Genomic DNA, 20140 nt, shown 5'->3' on the forward strand with positions numbered 1-20140 from the left:
TAAAGCACTCTATGGTCCATAACAATACATGACTGCTTTTAGTCAGTGGTTTCAAATGTAAACATCCAATCCTGGTCAGATGTTTATCAAATTGGTCTCTGTGGTCTGATTTTTCTTACCTCTTGGCTTGTTTGCTCCGAGCTTCTCGTGGCTTCTCCACCCCCCACCCCCCCCCCAGTCAGGAAAGGTGTGAACTCTCACCACTCGGGAAGAATAGCTGGACACTGTCTTTATTATGCTAATCACTTGATCTGTTGTTGAGCTACGGAGCCCTTGGCTCTTGACTTTACATCTCTCCTACAAACAGAAATGTGGCGTGAAAGTTTTGTGTCCTCACAGATGTAGAACCATTGAAGATTACACAATCATCGTTTATACAGTCTTGATGCCATCTGTCTGTGATGACATACGTAAATCTATTGTTTCATAATGGTTCAAGAGAATGTGTTGGCTCTGTATGGATCAGTGTTGAGAAATGCACATTAAGGGGCTCACTATGATAAATATCAAGTGATTATGCAATATCTGGTGTATTGCAAAACCTAAACGGGGTTAGGGTTAACCCTTTTTTGCTTCTTTTATCCCCCTGTCAACTTTTTCCTCAGCCAATTAATTTACCTGACCCTCTTTCATGGCTTTAGTGTGACCGCGGGGAGTCGGGAAGTGACGGCTCGTGAGTCAAACTACCAGGGAAATCTCTTCAGAACAATAAAAAAAACTAGAATATTGATATTTGGTACCAACGATTTCAACCAATCCCTGGTATGTTTTTAAATGGACATTCAGGGCTTGTGTTACTATGTACTTTTTTCAACTGTATATTGAGTTGTATCTGCATATCTGCTTTATAGTCCTATGTTGTCGACTGGCCTTTTAAGTTCTGACCCTGCTGGGTCAGAGTCTAACACCTCTGCTAAATGTTACACCTCTGACACATCACAAGCCCACATTGCCATCCTCAGCCTAACCCACTACTATCTCCTGTCTCCATTCCCTTTTGGTTTGCACTCACATTGTTTAGCAGGCGAAACTATTGGTATTCAAAAGTCTTGTCATGAGGGTCAATTAAGTAAAAGCTTGGATGATAAGTGTTTAGCTGACATTAATTCTTTCAAATCCTGGTAAAACAAACTGACATGCTCAAAGTTTGGATTTTACACTGGAACATCTGTAAGACAGCCGCTCAATCAAAAATAACTAGCAGTGTGATTTTAGTGAAGCAGAGTGTAGAGCTGCTTCTGGGATGCTCCTAAAACGCACTGCAGCAAATCTGGTGGGATAACAAGTATTAACCCAGAGTGCCACGAAGAGCTTCACAGCTTGCATCACAACCAGAAAGCTACTGTACCAGCCACCGTGGAATCAGGCCTGAACTCTGTACGTGTAAATGTAGGAAACAGAAAATATGTATAATAGATGAATTTGTCAACCTCGGATGCCTTAATTGGGGGAAGAAAAAAAAATGTGTCAGCCTTGTGTTATGATCCCACTGGCTAATTTTCTGCGACATCGTCTATAATTCTGTTTATCCCTTTGAGCTTTTTTAAATTTAACTCATTACATGTTTATGTCTTCATGTTTGTCGGTGCTTTCAGATCTAGTGTTGGAAACTGTCCTAATGAATATCAAACCAAACCTATGCGGTAATGTTGTTTACCTACATTAATGTCAAATCAGACTCAATGCTGTCTGCTCAGTGTTTAAAAAAAATGAAGCAAAAGAAAGTACTTTCTGTACTCGTGTAAACGTTACACTGCAGATCAATCACGTTGAAGTTAATCAGAAACCTGCATACTTCAGTGCTCAACCCTCCCCTCTTTGAATTGCCAAGCCTCCCTTTACCTCTTAGATAGAAGTTGCTCGACAGCAGCAATTTTCCTGCCTGAGATCATCCTTCCTTTCACATTTGTAATTCTGTAATTAAAAAAACCTCCATCGTCAATGAAACGGCAAATACATAAGAAATCAACCGAATATTTGATTCCTGCTCTACCCCTCCAAAAAGTGGCCAAAAGTGAAATTGTAAAAATACAGAAACAATCTTGAAAGCATTCATCCTTTATGATAAAATCAGACTACTGAGACATTGAAACACACAATTCTGTTGTAGTTTACTTACACAGCCCTGACTACCTGCGACTGAACCAGTCGTTGTCCGTCTGTAGCATGCTGCTCTGAAAAACAAAAAAATGATAAGAAGGTGAGGCCTTAACCCTGACCAGTTCTTTCACTGTTCACATGGGTGACTCACAAGGTGAAATCACACGTAGGAAGAAAACCAAACTTTACATTCTGGAATTGAATTAGAAAAAGAAAGAGCTGTGATTGTTTTGGCTGCAGTGCCTTTGCCATTGGCTCAGGTGTGATGCACAGTAAGGATGGTCAGGTTTGTGGAGCTGAAGTGCGAGTTTGGCTGTGTGGAGTAAGTTGCAAAAGAGGACTGGAATTTTTTAAAATCTCTTCAGCCCATCTTTTCCCCTCTTGCCAGATTTACAACATACAGTGAAACCCCTAACAGAAGCCACGCGCTCACTGCAGAGCAGTTCAAAACAACATGTAACAAATGTACAAGTTAGACAGAGAGAACAGACACACCAGGGACAGGCACACCCCGCAGTGTTCACACTGTACTTTTATGAGTCTCTCCTGCGCAATACAAAGCCCTGACAAAACATCCTGTTGGCCACTTCCTGCCTCTTCTCCCTTCACTTCCTGTTTATGCAACTTTTATTTGTCCCTGAGCAGAACATTGCTGTGCTCCAACCCGCTCCGGTCAGACGTACCTGGTCAGGCTGGTTGGAGTGGTTTGTCTTGTTGAGGAGTCTGTTGGCTGACTGAAGCAGACAGTCTCTTTGTCTTGGCGTTAGCTGACACTGTAGTATTGTGTGCCTGCCATATCAGAACTCTGCCTCTATTATAAGAAGACATTTATGTTTGATGTGGTCTCCTCCCTTGGCTCAGCTACACGTCTATTCACGGCTGACCATGCATAGCTACTAGCTAGCTGTGCCTGCTTACTCCTTTTATTCTTTATGATCTCTTATCTTGTCTCGCGAGTTTTCAAATGTTGCCGGCATATGTTGTTAAATTCTTTGTTTATTTGTGTTGCTCAGCAATCTGCATGTGTGTATTAATGATCAGTTCTGTGGAAAATAGTTAAAGACTCACGGAAGACTTGATCGAGTCCTTTTGACCATTTTGATCAGAATGTTTCCCTCAGATTCTCAGGGTGATTAACGAAGGAAAATACTCCTCCCTCCTTTGTCAACATGTGGAACACATTTTGTGTAAAGCTGTTCTCAAAGCCTCTTGTCAAATGATGCACATGCAGTAGTTGCTGAGTTAAGAACTTGTCATTTGTGTCTAGCTGATGTGGCTTAAAATGTGAAAAAGCTCAAATCTCACATGCTTCACATTCCAGGTCTGCATTATTCATTTGTGACTCCAGAAGTCTGATACTGTACATGTGAGAAATAAGCGGCTTGCTGCCTCTCTTGAATCTTGCTTCTTGTATGTTGTTGGGCAGCGGCCCTCTGCATGTGTGTGCATTAATGTAATAACAACAGTCCTGGTTCCCAATCTTGTAAACGTAGCCTGGAAAAGCTGGCGTAGCACTTTCTCTGTTCTGCTGCTCAGAAAACATGTTTGGACTGCGTCTACTCTGTGGTTCCCACTGTTAGAGTCCCAGCAGAAGGAATGTGTCTAAATGGCAATTGCTTCGGAGAACGTGAGAGTGTATCAAAGAAGGGTGGAGGAACATTAGCTGTAAGTATTCACAGATGTTAGTGAAAGTTAATCAGCTCTGTTCTTGTGACTGGAAAAAAGCTTTTCCTGGAAACATTTTTGGAACGGAAGCATAAGCCGGCATTTTTCCCTCCTTCCCCTTATTTATCTTCATTTTTTGTGGCCTTCAACAACGCAGCCACTCTTGGAATGAGAAAAGTCCCCAAGAAAAATCAGACTCAAACACCATTTCCTCTGCTCTACTCTCTGTACACGCATAATAGAAAGTGCTTTTTCCATGTCTGTCTTTGTGCTAGTAGCCTGTGTTGTTGCTAGTGTTTTCTAGCTGTGGGTTTCAGCAGTTGTTTCCCCCTCAGTGATGAAGTGTTGCAGGAGCTTTTCCCTTCGTAAGGGTCATCAGATGGTACTGTATGTTGCCACTGAAAATAATTGCAGGGTGTGTCTTTGTGGAGCAGCTGCCTCGTCCAGTAGCCCTGGGTCTCCAGTGAGCCTGGCAGGCAGACAGTAAGGCAGGCAGACAGGCAGGCAGACAGACAGGCAGGCAGGCAGGCATGTGGTGACCTTGGCAAGGCCTTGTTGAACTGAAATGTAAACCAACTATTTTCTAATAACTGTGGTTTTGCCAAGTCACACCCTCTTCCCCCTCTCTACTCCATTCAGGCTGATTGGCCTGGAGACAGACGGACATAAACAGACTGCTTCTGTCCTCTGGGGCAGCTGGTTAATAACACAAAAGTCAGCCCCACCACACACACACACATCCATGCATGTTATGTAGTATGTGAGCATGTGTGTTTTTTCTTCTTTTTGTGTTTGTTTTCAGAGGTTAAAAACTCTTACCCCGGAGGCTAAGTATTGTAATGAGAACATTAGTTTGTAACTTTGACATTTGAACACTTTTTGCTTAGCTGTCATTTGGTCTGACAATTTGAACAGAGAGCTGTAGGGGCCGGCTTGTAAAAAGTTTTTGTTTTTACATTTTCTGACTTAAGTATACATGAAAACATTTATAATAGTAGTGTTGAACACACCTCAAAATAGCCAACAAAGTGAAACAGCTTTGTTTTGGAAAGTCAAAATGAGACTCTTGGTTTGGATGTCAAGTCCAGTTTTATAAGAACAATATAGAATGATTTTAAAGACAATCCTTCCCTGTACTCTTTGGTATAACACTTAATAAGACGTGTTGTCTTTCCTGCACAGTTGGGCAAATAAGATTCAAATTTGTGAATGAAGTACATGTTTGTCCCTGCAAAGCAATTTGATCAACTTTCCGCCCTTCTTCTTCTCTTTCTTTACAGAGAAACCAGGTCCAGAGCGAAAGCGCATTAAAAAAGAGCCCACTAACACTCGGAAGGCGGGCTTGCCGTTTGGAATGGGGATGCCAGGGATCCGGGCTGGGTACCCCCTCTCTGAGCGGCAGCAGGTGGCCTTGCTCATGCAAATGACAGCTGAGGAGTCCATCAACAGTCCAGGTGCGTGTTTATCATGGAGGCCACGTTCTGTGGATTGGAGGCATACAAGAAAAGAGAGATGGGATAAAGCCTTCTATATAGACTATGTGAAGAAGGTAGGCTCGCACAGGGAGAAGCTAAAACATGAGGCTCTTTGTTATTGTTTATTTTCCTGAAGTAAAGTCGTTGGTTGAAGTTTTGAGCACAAACTCAAACTCTGCCTTTGGACCAAAACCAATGTTCCATTTAAATCTAGCTGAACAAGGCTCCAGCTTATCCACATCGATTCCCTTTCCAGCTGCATCTATCAATTCTACCAGTTAAAAAGTTCTTCTTGTCTTGGCAGCAGTAGAAGTCACATTTGGTTGACCTTAAGTACTGGAAATGTTCTTCTTGGATACATCATGTGACCACAAAGCAAATAAAACAAACTCTCCTGCAGGTATTGCATTTCTCTGGATGTACTGCATCAACCCACTCACCTGAGCCTAATCAGAACACAGATTCTGATACGTGTTTTCCCCCCATATTTCCCCTGTAACTGCAACTTTATTTTTGGTGTGCAGAGTGTGGCTGTAAATTGAACAATTTCTTTTTGCCCTTACATTGTTCTTTTTCTCATGCTGTTGACATTTGAGTTTGAATAAGGCTGCAGAGGACCAGTACATCACCACTTTTAATAGTAGTCATTGCTTTGCTGCAGGCCTGAAGGCATAGACTTGGATTAAATGAATGTGTTTCAAATATCATTTCAGACAATAGCATTGCAAACTCAATGATCTGAATGTGATTAAGGCTTTAGTTTAATCTTGTAAATGTGATGAAATAAACTTAAGTGGACTAGGTCCAACCACATTTGGGGTTTGTTGCCAGAGTAAGACTGCCCTCTTGTGGCTGTACGCACTTCAAACTAATGTTGACAGTGAACTCTCCATCACACCTACAGACACAACACCAAAGCATCAGTCACAGTCCAGTCTGGGTCAGAAGGGAACGCCAAACTCTGCATCTAAAACCAAAGACAAAGTGAATAAACGGAATGAGAGGGGAGAGACTCGGCTGCACCGAGCAGCAATCCGCGGAGAGGTACGCCGCATCAAGGAGCTCATCAGTGAGGGAGCTGATGTGAATGTAAAAGACTTTGCAGGTGAGAAGATCTTTTCATTGATGATCCATTACTTTGTGCATATCGAGACTTACTGTTTTAAAAGTCTTTACAGTCACTTGTTGCATACACCTCCTTAAAAAGTTGATCCCCTTATGTTTAGGCTGGACTGCATTGCATGAGGCATGCAACAGGGGGTACTATGATGTGGCCAAGCAGCTGCTGGCAGCCGGAGCGGAGGTCAACACAAAGGGTCTGGATGATGACACCCCTCTACATGATGCATCCAATAATGGACATTTTAAGGTAAAGGAAAATCCATCTCTGTAAAGCAGCTCAAGTGAAACAGCGTCTTTATTGTTCCCGAGGTTATAAAAGTTATTTGGTTTGGATTTGTTAGACATGTTATAAGCACATCATGTCCATATGTCTGTCTAACAGTTATCTGTTATTTGTTTCAGGTTGTCAAGCTACTTTTACGGTATGGAGGGGACCCAAGGCAAAGCAACAGGAGAGGTGAAACGCCATTAAAGGTTGCCAACTCTCCAACTATGCTGAATCTACTGCTGGGGAAAGGGACTTACACCTCAAGTGAAGAAAGTTCATCAGGTATATATATATATTAAATCTTTAGGCAGCCTGCTTGTATGATTGTTATGAGATGCATAAGGTCAAAGGGTTAATATTGATTGTGCCTCTTTTATCTTTTTACAGAATCCTCAGAAGAGGAGGACGCCCCCTCGTTTGCACCCTCCAGCTCCGTTGAAGGCAATAACACAGACTCAGAGTTTGAGAAGGGCCTCAAGTCGAAAGGGAAGAACACAGACCCTCCTAAGTCCGCCGTCACACCTGTCAAAGATGAATATGAATTTGATGAGGATGATGAGGAGGAGCGCGTGCCTCCCGTGGACGATAAACACCTGTTAAAAAAAGACTTCCGCAAGGAACCGATCCCCAAGGCTAACAGCTTCATTTCCATACCCAAGATGGAGGTCAAAACCTATTCCAAAAGCAACTCGCTCACACCAAAGAAAACTGTCAGGCGGATCATCTCTGACAGTAACAGTTCAGACGAGGATGATAGGACGTTGTGTTTCACGCCGGCACCTACGCCACGGCAACAAGCCCAGCCAACAAATACTAAGACAAGAGACTCTGGCAGCATGAGCTCAAAGCAACAGAAAGACAAAAGTAAAGTAAAAAAGAAGCGGAAGAAGGAGAGTAAAAATAACATCAGTAAAGAAGTTAGGTTTGGCAAAGTCAATGACAAATTCTGTACATCTGATTCTGATTGTGGAGATATGGAGAGTGAAGATGATAAGGGCTCTAATAGTCTAAAGGACTCTTCTGCAGCCAGCCTGAAGGAATCCCCTGGCTTCAATGCATCCTCCTCCTCATCCCATGGCAACTTGAACTCTCAAAAACAAGTACCATCATTAGCAGAACAGCATCCAAAGCAGTGGAGGACAGATGGCTGGAAGACTGTGTCGTCTCCTACGTGGTCGGATGTCAGTTCTCTTTCAGATTCAGTCAGAACGAGACTATCCAGCGAATCTGACTACTCCTCTGCTGATTCCAGTGTAGAGTCAATAAAACAAGTTAAGAGGAAAGCGCAGGAGAATAAAAAGAAGAATAACAATGTGCACAGTAACACTGTAGACAAGAAAAATTCTGATCTCTACAAAAACTCCAATGCAGACAGCTCAATCTCTAAAACTGATGTAGATGGCAAAGTGCTGAAAAAGCATAAAGTAAAGCACAAGCACAAAAATAAAGAGAAGGACAAAGCTCCCAGTCTAGTACTTAATCAAGACATGAATGAGAAATTTGTCAAAAGCTATTCTTTTGATTTTGATGATTCAAGACAGAAGTCACTAATTGTTGAGTCAGAATCTGCAGCTGAAAGCAAGGTCAAGTTATCCAAACATGAAAAAGACCATTCAAAGAAGGAGGACAGGCTTTCGAAAAACAAGTCCGAGGATAAGGATTGGTCATCTGGAAAAGACTTGCACCGAACAGCGAAAGAGGAGAAAAACAAGAAAGCAAAAGACTCCACCAAGGACAAGACGATTAAGGAGGAGCGGGAGAAGCCTGTAAAATCTGACAAGGATAGAAATGCAAAAGAGAAGGAGAAGCCAAAGGAGGAGAAACAAAAGGCTCACAAAGAAGAGAAAAAGAAAAAGTCCAAGGAGAAATCCTCTTTAAAAGCGGACCGTAAAAGTGAGCAGAAAGAGGAAAAGCATCTAAAGGTGGACAAGGAGAAGAACACCAAGGAGGAGAAGGAGAAATGCAAAAAAGACAAGGCGCCGAAGGAAGAGCCTGAGTATGAAGGCTATGACGTCAACAACCGTTTCCTGAACCTGGAGGACACGAAGCTAAGTGCCTCAGATGACCATCATGACAGATGGGGCTCTGAGATGTCCTCTGACTCCTCCCTCTACGGGGACGAGAGCTGGGAAGCTTCTGTGAAAGAGTACAAGGAATACAAAGCCAACAATGCCGTTAAGCTAATTGTTGAGACGGTTAAGGAAGAGACGAGGCGAAAAGAAAACAAAGTCAAGGACAAGAAATCTGATCACAATGACAAGAGAACAGATAAAGAGGCCACGTCTAAGAAGAAAGAAAAAGACTCATCAGAAAAGACAAATGAAAAGAAAAAGGACTGGTCAGAGAAACAAAAACTAAACTCAAGTCACTCAGTTGAAAAAGAAAAGAAGCGGAAGGAGTCAACCGAAACTGTAAAAGACAAAAAAGACAAAGATTCTCTGGACATAAGTCGGGAACGTAAAGACTCCTATGATTTCATGAAGGAAAGAAAGGACATGAAAATCAAGCAGGAATCTGTAAGAGATGAATATGGCAATGATACCTTCTTCAAAGACATTGATGCTGTCAGTAAATCTTGTGATATCAGAGAAAGAAACCATTCCGGAAAGGAGAAAGAAAAGAAGAGCGACGGAGTAGAAAAGCGAGAAAAGACGAAAGCTGACAAGCACAAAGACAAAACAAAAGACAGAGTAGCTGATCAGGAGAAGGATAAGAGCGAGAAAGCCTCCACAGAAAAAACGGTCAAGGAAAAGGACGTCGATCGGGGCGCCAAAGACAAGAAGGAGGGAGCAAAAGACAAACACAAAGAGTCTCATGGCAAAGACAAGGATCGAAAGATGTCCTCCGAACAGACCAAGGACAAGAAAGAAAAGACTTCTCAAGACAAACATGCTGATAGGGACAAGGATTTCTTGGAGGTGAAGAAGGAGGAAAGAAAAACTGAGAAAAGAGAGAAAACGTGGTACAAGATAGCCGACATATTTACTGATGAAAGTGATGACGATGAGGACAGCTACAATGGAGGTGTAACGTTCTCCGACACCATCAGAAAAGACTCGACTCCTGACCAGGATGAGTTGGATCACTTCCCTTCCGAGAAACTCAGAAAATCTTCAGCAGAAGCGAAACACAACACGGAGAGGGTGAAAGACAAAGACCATAAAGAGAAAAAGAAGGAAAAGGCTACATTTGACACGGGTAAAGAGAGGAAAGGCTCCCTAGAGAAACACAACAAAGACAAGAAAGATTCAGTGGATGCCAAACACAAGGAAAGAAAGGACAGAATGTCAGTGGACTCGAACCAGGACAAGAAAAATAAGCAGAAGCTCTTGGACAAAAGAGACACCAGTGAGGAGAAGACAAAGAGCAAATATAAAGACAAGCTGGACCACTCAAAGGAAAGGAAACCTTCAAAAGGCAGTGGTGAGAATGAAAAGTCCCTGTTAGAAAAACTGGAAGAGGAAGCTATGAATGACTACAAGGACGACTCAAATGACAAGAACAGTGAAATCTCTTCAGATAGTTTCACCGACCGAGGTCATGAGCCGGTCCTCACCTCTTACTATGACTCCATCAGCCTGATCGACATGTCTGAGGACAGAAGAGACTCCCTGTCCTTATCCACACCTCAGGACAAATTCAGAGAGAAAGAGCGCCATCGACACTCATCTTCATCGTCATCTAAGAAAAGTCACGACAAGGAGAAAGAAAAGGTCAAAAAGGACAAAGGAGACAAACGTGACAAGACGGAGGAGATTAGAGAGTCCTACAGCCGCAGAGAGAGTCTACCCTTTGAGAAGGAGCCAATGCCTCTAGAGGCAGACCCTTACACATTCCCATATGGGAGTAAGGGAGACGGTGAAGACGACTTTGATAAAACATTGGAGTTTGAAAAAGAGATGTCCAAAAAAGATAAAGAGAAAACTTCTGGTGTCATTAGTGATAGAATAAAGGATAAAAAGAAAAAGGAGAAACATAAGGAGAAAATAAAGGAGGAGAAGAACAAGTACATTGATGGCTTTGGATCTTTTAAACACTCTAAAGAGGATGTGAAGTCAGGCTCCAAAGATAGCCCACAGGTCACTGTTCTTAAAGACCGCACAAAAGAAGACAGTCCTAAATTTGATATGAAAAAGGACAGAAATCGAGACACTTTGGACAAAGACAACAGATTGGACCACAGTAAGTCAAAGGTCAAGGATGAAAATGAAAAGATCTCTCAGTCCAAAGACACAGTGCGGAAAGATAACCGTCCACGTGAAAAACTTTTGGTGGATGGAGATTATCAAATGACAAGCTTTGGTCAGATGTTGAGTCTTAAAGACCAGGAGTTTGAAGAGCGCCACAAGAGACATAAAGAGAGGATGAAGCAGATGGAGAAGATGAGACCCAAGTCAGGGGACCCCAAACTCAAGGACAAAACCAAGTCCACTGAGGAAGTGCGGAAGAATCGCAGTGAGCTGTCGTCAAAGAAGTCCAACAGTCTGGAGTCGAGTCTTAAAGAAAAGAAGCTGAAGGATGTTGGTCTGCCAGCACAGATGATGTCCCCTGGCAGGAAGTTCCAGCCCACTGACAGTCAAAACTCAAAGGACTGGCTAGCTGGCCATCAAATGAAGGAGAACCTCCCAGCTTCTCCAAGACCTGATCAAAACAGGCCTACTGGTGTTCCCACACCAACATCGGTCATCTCCTGCCCCAGCTTTGAGGAAGTAATGCAGACTCCACGAACTCCATCATGTAGTGCAGAGGATTACCCCGACATTATGCTGGATGGACTGGACTGTCAGACCTCATCGGCCATGACTATGTCAATGAACGCCTGCTTCCCATCCTTCTTTGAAAGGTATTTAATGACACTATTTTTAAACAGTAAATGTTGTTCTCTCTTTGAATGTGACACTTTTCTCATTTCTTGTCTTTTTATTGTCAACCCAGCAGGTACTCTAGCTCCCAGAGTTTCCAGGAGGGCACTTGCCCGACCCCTGCAAAGAACCTCCAGCTTCCACTTGTGAGCCGATCTGTGTCCTCTGACGTCCGCAGGCCTTTAGAGGATGAGTTCAAGGCTGAGGCCGACAAGTTCCTCCGACAGCAGAGTGATCCTGCCGCTGAATATGATCCGACATCTTCCTCACAAGCTCTAGAGGACAAATCAGCAACAGTGGATGGGCTCGAGTGCATATCGCCTCCTTATTTCTCCCCCATAAGAATGTTGTCTCCGCAACAGGAACCAGCCCATCACAGTCCAGATTTGGCATCAACAACTCTCTCTGACTCAGAAGGTCATGAACACCTTCCTGAGAGTGTGTACAACAGCTACTTGCCCAAACCCTCTACACCGGTGCACCGGCCAGAGCCCCAGGAGCCCTGCTTCGACATCGCCGCACCACCTACGCCGGCTCCTGCAGCCCTGCCCCCCTTGGACATTGATGACATCTCAGAGCCTCACCACAGTGAGCCTAACCTGGTCCACTCAAATCTTCCCTCTGCCGTGGATGAACAGGAAGAGGAAGATGATGATGAGGACGAAGATGATGACGACGACGAAGAGGAGGAGGAGGAGGAGGAAGAAGAAGGTGACATGGGTGATTTGGATGAGAGAGACGATGGGGACCAATGTGCGGTGGGGGAGCCAGAGCAAACAAGGGAACCGTGTTCCTTCTCCCCTCAAGTCGAGGACCCTCTGAGGAAGAGCTGGCCTGCAGAGTCCCCAGACCCACAGGGTCCAGAGGTTCACCAGCACTCCCCCGCACATTCTGCACCCAACCACGAAGAGAACTGTTATGATCACAACTTGGGATGGAGCACTGAAATGGATCTCAAATCACCCCATCGGACGTACGGGGAGATAGAGGCAGCGGTCTCAAAAATAACCAGCCCGTACTCGCACTCAGACAGCGACATGCAGCACCTGTCAGGCCACCCAAATGTTACCTCCCCTTATGCCACCTGGAATAGGTGGCATAAGGAGGACCCAGAGGAATATGATGAGCAGAAGGATGCTGTGGCAGACATCCCCTCTCCAGAGAGGCCTGATGCAGCAATTGATGTGGAACCCAACTATTTAAACACCTCATCGTCGTCCAATAGGCTGGAGTCGTTCTTTCAAGACTGCAACAAGCCCAGCATAGAGGAAAGTCAGCAAATTGACAGTGAGTCAACATGTGAGGAACCAGACAGAAGACAGACTACTCATAACTTCAATACCACCACTGAAAGCCATATGTCTCCAGCTGAGGCCCCTGAGCCGGTTGTGCCCTGGGCGGACCCATTCTCAGCTGATGCTGATGAATTGGACGACCTTGGCCCGTTCTCCTTGCCTGACCTACCACTACCAGACAAGGCAGAAGAAGCTGATCCCCGGGACCAAGAGCTAGCTGACCACAACAAGGCTGCGACACCCCACATTAGACATACCATCACAGAAAGAGATGATATAATGGAGGTGGACTCGCCAAACTTGGATAAAACTTCATGTCCTGCTGGAGATCTAGTTTTAGAGGAACCTACTAGACAAGACTTAGTGGTACCATCACCACATGCCAATTTCCAGCAAGAGATGGACCCTGAGCCTCAAAGTGTGCCAGTTAACCCCTCCCTCTGTCTTACACAGCAACAAGGCAGCATGTTGGAAAGAAAAGGACTTTATGGAGAACCCGAGGAGCTGGATTCTAATATATTGTATTCATCAATGAAATCAGATGCCAGTCAGATACAAGTCCAGACCTTAACTGAGCCCTCGCCATTCACCACGGAATCGGTGTCTGCCATGAAGTCAGAGGAGAGGCAGGAGGAGATGTCAGAGCCTGTAGCAGAGCCCGTAGAAGAGCCTGCATCATGCAGTCCTCTTCCTCAGCTCCCTGTCGCAGTTGCCCTTTCCAACACAGTCGAACTAACTGACACTCAAGAGACCACATCCAAGCTAACTCCAGTACCTCTAACAACAGTATCTCCGACTGTAGATCTCCCCAAGAAGGTGGATGAAATTCCTCAAAGGATGACCCGCAATCGTGCCAAGAACAATCCCTCCGCTGCTGCAATCCCTCCTACCTCCTGCATAATCACCTCATCCTCTGCCGCTACCCCCGTAACAACCAGTCCAGCAGTGAGCATTAATCCAATCCCTACGAGAACCCCAACGCCCACTTTAGCCTCGTCCCTCTCAGCTCCAAAGAAAGACAAAGAATCTGTGCTTAGTGTCTCCTCCACTAATTCAACCCCAGCAGTCTCTGTCCCCACTGCTGTGACGACGTCTGCGTCGGTTGTGATCAGTAAGACGACGAAAGGTCGCCCGCTCCCCATTGATGATGAGGAGTCACAGACTCAGCACCCACGAAAGAGGAAATTCCCACGTTCTGCCGGGCAGCAGGTCCAGGTCCAGCTGGTAAACACAGCCATGCAGCAGACGAGAGAAATGATTCAGCAAACCTTGGCTGTTGTCGTTAACGCTATCAAGCTGGATGATATCGAGCCCTACCACAGTGATCGATCCAATCCTTACTTTGAGTACCTGCAGATCAGGAAGAAGATCGAAGAGAAGAGGAAGATTTTGTGCTACATTACCCCACAGGCCCCACAGTGTTACGCTGAATATGTGACCTACACGGGTTCCTACCTTCTGGATGGCAAACCGCTCAGCAAGCTTCACATACCTGTTGTGAGTCATGGTGTTTCTGCTTTTTCCCATCACAACATGAATTTAAGTATTTAAAATAGAGCCAGTACAGGTTGATGCTACATATGAATGTTCATGTATTTGTAAATGCATGTATATGAGACTCTTTGTTTTCCCTTGTTTGTTCATCAGATTGCTCCACCTCCATCGCTGTCAGAGCCTCTGAAAGAGCTCTTCAGACAACAGGAGGCAGTGAGAGGGAAGCTCAGGTTGCAGCACAGCATAGAACGGGTAAGAAATATTCAATCATATTCTCTTAATACACTCGGCTCTCTCCCTGGCCCTGGTTTAATACATGAACGTTTACTATATGCACTTAATACCATGAGCACTTCTTTGAAGAAAGATCAAAGCCTGTCCTTAATGGAATTTCAACTGAAATCTGCATACCCTCAGCTCCTGGGCTGAACCTGAGTGAATTGCAGACACAAATCTATTTCATCTTCCTACCTCATTAAGTGAGGACCATTTCTTTGAAACATGTGTAGCTGCTTTGTTCATAAAGACCAATTTCTATTCACCTCGGCAACAAGCCTGTAGGTTTACTGACTTCTATTCTTATATCTGATATTCACGTGTACCTCTGTCACTGCTCTCTGTTCACAGGAGAAGCTGATTGTTTCCTGCGAGCAGGAGGTTTTAAGGGTTCACTGCAGAGCGGCCAGGACTATAGCCAACCAGGCTGTGCCGTTCAGCGCCTGCACAATGCTGTTGGACTCTGAAGTATACAACATGCCATCAGAGAGCCAGGTAGGAAATGTATCTAATGTAGAGTTGATTATTTATTCTTACAGAGCCAGACAAAAATAATCTTGTTTCTTGACTTATGTGTATTATGAATTGGGTTTGTTTTCAGGGGGATGAGAATAAATCTGTGAGAGATCGCTTTAATGCTCGCCAGTTCATTTCCTGGATCCAGGATGTGGATGATAAATATGACCGCATGAAGGTAAATAACCCCTCTCTGCCTTGTATTGATGTCTTTTGTTTAAGGTACGAATACCATAATCTCTTTTTCACATACAAATGGTTGTAAAAATATATATATATCTTGGCTTCTCCTCCTTTAGACGTGTCTTTTGATGCGGCAACAACACGAGGCAGCTGCTCTCAACGCAGTGCAAAGGATGGAGTGGCAGTTAAAGGTCCAGGAGCTTGACCCAGCAGTGCACAAGTCCCTCTGCGTAAATGAAGTGCCGTCCTTTTACGTGCCAATGGTCGATGTCAACGATGACTTTGTCCTGCTGCCTGCGTGACACACCTGTGCTCAAAGAAGGAAACAAATCTTCGTCTGAATCATTTCTTCTCAAAGAGACTTCGTCGAAACCGAACGAATGGAAAGGGCTAGCAAGTTTGACAGAGGACATAAGACAGAAAAAAAATTATATTCTATAGAAAAAGAGTGAAAATTAAAAAAAACTTGCTCTCGATTCCCTTCCATGAAGAAGGAAAGTTGTTTTTACAGGAGAAAAGAAAAACACAACTTGCACTTTCATTCTCAAAGTTTTTACTCTTTTATTTGATCAGAGTTTGAGAAGCAGAAAAAGTTTTTGCTTTGAGACTCTGACATTGCGACAGAACTCCTCAGTGCTCAGTTGGTGGACAGAGATATATTTTCTGAGTTTGTTTTTTGATCCCGGCTTCAATAGACCCACCACCACCACTGGGAGGAGGTCTCAGAGTAGAGCTATCCCATCAGCGTGGTGCCTGTCCTGAGAGAGGACTGAGGAGAAGCCTCCTCTGATGACTCGAGGCTCCTGGTGGGCCAAGAGAACTAGTCCAGCACTGACCCAGAGGAAGTCCACTGAGTTGTGGTGCATCATGTGAATCCTCCTCGTGTATCTACAGACGAACAGACCAGGAAGCCTGGACCAGTCGCTGATGGCTTTGGGTTGATATGGCCGTACACCCAGAGGAGGCCTTCTCTGTTCACACTGCACCAGGCCTTGCTTAACAGTAGAGCACCAGAGCCTGCAGCAGGTAGGGAACACGGGAGAGGGTTAGGGATGTGTGTGCACATCAGGGCCAAGTGTTTGAGAGGTAGAGACTGAGCCTGCAGCCTCTCAGCCTGGCTAAACAGAAGACAGCAGGCATGGATCTCTGAGGACAGACCGGAGTGTTCCTCAGCCATCCTGCTCGCTCCAATAAAAACGCATCAGACCGCCATGGACTGCAAAAACACCACAGGACAACCAGAAAGAAAAAACAAACATAACGAATGTTGAGATTCAAGAGACTTTTGAGAAATCGTGGTTCGGCAGGAGGAGAGAAATATTGTTTTTGTCTATTTCTTTACTTGGGCATTTCATTGTTTCTGAGGAAGTGACTTGAAACACTACAGAGCCAATATTAGTTTAATGGAAAAAAAACAAAAACAAAATAAAAAAAGTTGTATTCCGTAAATTATGTACAGTTTTTATATTCGTTAACCAATGTATTCTTGCTGCCTTCTAGATAATTTATTTTGCCACACATTACTGCACAGTTGTAAATAACCTATGTACTGTAATATCACTCAGTTAAGTGTAAAGAAAAAAACCTAAAAGAAATAAAAATTATCTTTTTATGTACAGTTCACTTTTGGGCAGCACTTTCCCCCCCCCTCATATCCATGGGCCAAAATGTGTACACGATTCTGTCAGTATTTGAAAGACTCCAGTACAGTTGTCTGATCCCATCTCTTGACCCACTCCAGGGTTAGAAACTCACCTGGACATGGATCATGACTCACAAATAGCTGACAGAGATCACTTCTGGATTAAACCGGCCTCCCACAGGCCAACCACCATATAGTCCCTCAGATGTAGCAGAATAGTTGTTGAGGATTTATTTAAAGAATAGACAGAGGATTATTATTCATTGCTTTAATACACGATTATATCTTAAAAAAAAAAAAAAAAAATTCCAACCAAGAAAATGCCTTTTTCAGTGAAAAAAAAATGTACTCATTGTTGGGCAAAGTCACATAGATATATATGGGTGGGATGAGAGTTAGATGTCATTCACAAGCAAAACCATCATTATAATTTGGAAATGTTTCCAACGAATATATTTGCTGTTGTTTTTAATCTCCTGAACTTGGATTGAAATAATTTCGTCACAAAGCGTCATTGTCTGAAAGCCAACTGGCTCTTCAGAACTTCATATAGTTGTCTGTTCTCCTAGCTCGTCTGCTTTCTCTTAAGACTGAAGACTTGTAACAGCCACTAAATAGTTTTATTCCGTGATGACTTTGTCCTTTTGTCCCAATGTGCTGTTCCAATTCTACACACTAGATGGCACCAGAGTTTCCGAAAACTGCAGAACCCTAATTGGCTTATCTTGAGACATGTGGCCTTTCACTAGAATGGGCTTTTATAAATAAATGTAAATGTTGTGAGCGTCAACAGGGAGATAATTTCCCCACATCTGATTTAAGTTTAACCCCAGCATCAGTGAAGTCATCACAGATTTAAACCACCAGCCCCAGTTTCATCCGTCTTTTACTCCATGTTTAATCTACAGGCGTTTGGCTAGTGTTGTCAGGGATTTTTAAACATTAGGTTACTTCCTTATTTACTCTGTTATGCAGTGGCTGTTTGCCGCTATCACGTCCTTATGTTGAGCCCAAGCAGACAGTTACGAGACTTAAACCTTTTAAGAATGAACCAAAAAGTTTAACAGACATTAATAGAAACAGGGGAAAGAAATAGCTTCACGCTGAACCAATCTCTTTTTTTCTACTTTTTAAGTCAACCTTTAATTGAAACCCCATCTTAACATTGATTTGTGATTCCTTTTATTAATCCTCTTTTTTAAGTGGGCCCGTCTTTGTGCGAGAGCTGCTCATGTATCCTGATGGCAATATAATCTGAACATTTCTAAATTATTAACACACTGTCAGTCAGCATAGCTGTGTATGGTATGTCTAGTCAAGTGCAATGGTTGTTGCTATTACACTGTGCAGACAAGGTGGCTAGATGTAAAGGTCTGGAAATGTTTCAGAAACAAACATATACTGGTTGGTATACAAAAACAGACACAAATACCCACAAATGTATTCTTTAAGCCCTGTGTGTCATGTTCTTCATTTGTTGTTGGTTTCTGACACAGTTTCGTTTTAGTTTTTGGGAAGAGGTTTTAAGAGTGTCTTTTGTTCACAGAATCCCTGCGTGTTTTTTTTTAGCTCATTTTATGTAGTTTTTGAATGTTGTCGTGTTCATCTTAGGGTTATTTGTTTCCTGTATAGAGCATAAACACCAGTGGCATGTCAATCACGTTGCTCTTTTGAGCAGAATGTATACCGTTACTATGCCCCGACCAACCACACCCTTTCACTATTGTTTACAAGACATCAACAAGTGTGCGTTTTCCGTTTATTGTGTCATCCCTTTTTCAACGGTTTAATCCCTGCCTTTGTTTTTACTTGCGTAATCATTTAATTTGAACCACAAAGGCTTGAAATGGTGATGGTGGACACAGCTGAAAGGTGATTTCTCCCCCAGACTGCGGTACACCGCTGCACAGAGCAATAGATAAACACATCCATCCGCATTGATTCCCCAGTGTGAATCTTAATTACTAACGAGACAGCAGTGAATTCTGGTTAAATTGAAGACAGACACAAAAACACAACAATCCTCAGATGCACAGTAGAGCACTTGGCTGTGGTGATACAGATGCTAGCCTGATGCCACCTCAGTCAGCAACATATTACCTCTACTCTCCTCACATTCATTCGTTTTGTTTATTTTAGATTTGTTATGTGTTGTTTTTTTCTTATTGGACATAAATATACATAATTGCTATTTTTTCATTCTATAGAATCACGATTTCAAGCCTTTTTCTAGTTTTCGTTGGTTATTTGTATATTTTTTTAATTAAAACCCAGACTGTAGCTATTTCTTTGTTCCTTTTTTTAGAGTGGAAAATGACTAATACAAAGCATGGAGAACTACTCTTTAAATGGTGAGAAATAACCTATTTATTATCTTTTTTGTTTTGTTTTTCTGACACCTGTGGTATGTTTTTGAGTTGACTTTGGTCTCCGCTGTGTAAATTTTCCTCCTTGTAATGCGTGAAAGAGACATACTGTACATAGCTCTGTAAATAAAACCTCCCAGGACGTTTTGCACCCTCCTCTTTGTACTAGTCTGAAAAATTGCGTAGAATGTGGGGTTCTAACAGCAAACGAGCTGTGTGCGCTTGCTGCAGGTGATTATGATGTAACAATGTAACATTTTTTTATTTGTACAATGTAGTTTATTTGTGTACATATTGTTGGAGCAGCTAGGAGGGGAGGGAGGGAGGGGATTCATGAGAGGGGGGTCGTTGATGCTATTGTCAGTGCTGTAACAGAAATCCAGTACTTTCACCTCTAGCTGTTGTTGATTTCCTGCAAAAAAATAAAGACAAAAAATTAAACACGAGAAACTGAAAATGAGGATGGATGGGAAAAAAGACTCAAACTGAAAAGTAAAAATTCTAAATTGTTATTTTCTACAGTTGCATGTACAGAGAGCGCGAGAACTGCTGTTGTTCCTCAGAGATTATGTTCGTTAATAAAATTTTGAAATATTACATGCCGTCCTGAAAGTCTTCTTTTTGTGTTTGCATTGTCCCATTTGTTCTCTCTATATAAAAGCTTATTTTTATGCAATAACATCACAAAGATTCATCTTCTACACACTAAATAAATCCACTTATCAGGGAATATGGGCTTCATATAACAGAGTAACTGTGACAATTAAATAAACATGATCAATTTAACCACCAAACAAATTATGGCTGTCTGGAGTAGTCAAGGCTTCTGTCAGCAAGATGAGGAAACCTTGTTTGGTGTTTGAAAAGATACATGAA

General features: G+C 43.1%; 1 protein-coding gene across 2 annotated transcripts in view; it reads left to right on the forward strand.

Moving 5' to 3' along the window:
• ankrd11 (ankyrin repeat domain 11) overlaps positions 1–19861 on the forward strand; it is a 96610-nt gene extending 76749 nt beyond the window's left edge. The window contains exons 5-14 of one of the 2 annotated variants that reach the window (XM_079339145.1): positions 5046–5219; positions 6145–6345; positions 6467–6609; positions 6765–6912; positions 7018–11473; positions 11566–14284; positions 14435–14533; positions 14909–15052; positions 15159–15251; positions 15373–19861. In XM_079339145.1, coding sequence (XP_079195271.1) covers positions 5046–5219; positions 6145–6345; positions 6467–6609; positions 6765–6912; positions 7018–11473; positions 11566–14284; positions 14435–14533; positions 14909–15052; positions 15159–15251; positions 15373–15558 — 8363 coding nt within the window. In that variant the 3' untranslated portion in view covers positions 15559–19861. The remainder of the gene's footprint in view (positions 1–5045; positions 5220–6144; positions 6346–6466; positions 6610–6764; positions 6913–7017; positions 11474–11565; positions 14285–14434; positions 14534–14908; positions 15053–15158; positions 15252–15372) is intronic. The other variant, XM_079339146.1, reaches the window with a different exon arrangement.
• The last annotated feature ends 279 nt before the right edge of the window (positions 19862–20140 follow it).

Source organism: Symphodus melops (assembly GCF_947650265.1).
Source record: "Symphodus melops genome assembly, chromosome: 3".
Classification (NCBI taxonomy): Eukaryota; Metazoa; Chordata; class Actinopteri; order Labriformes; family Labridae; genus Symphodus; species Symphodus melops.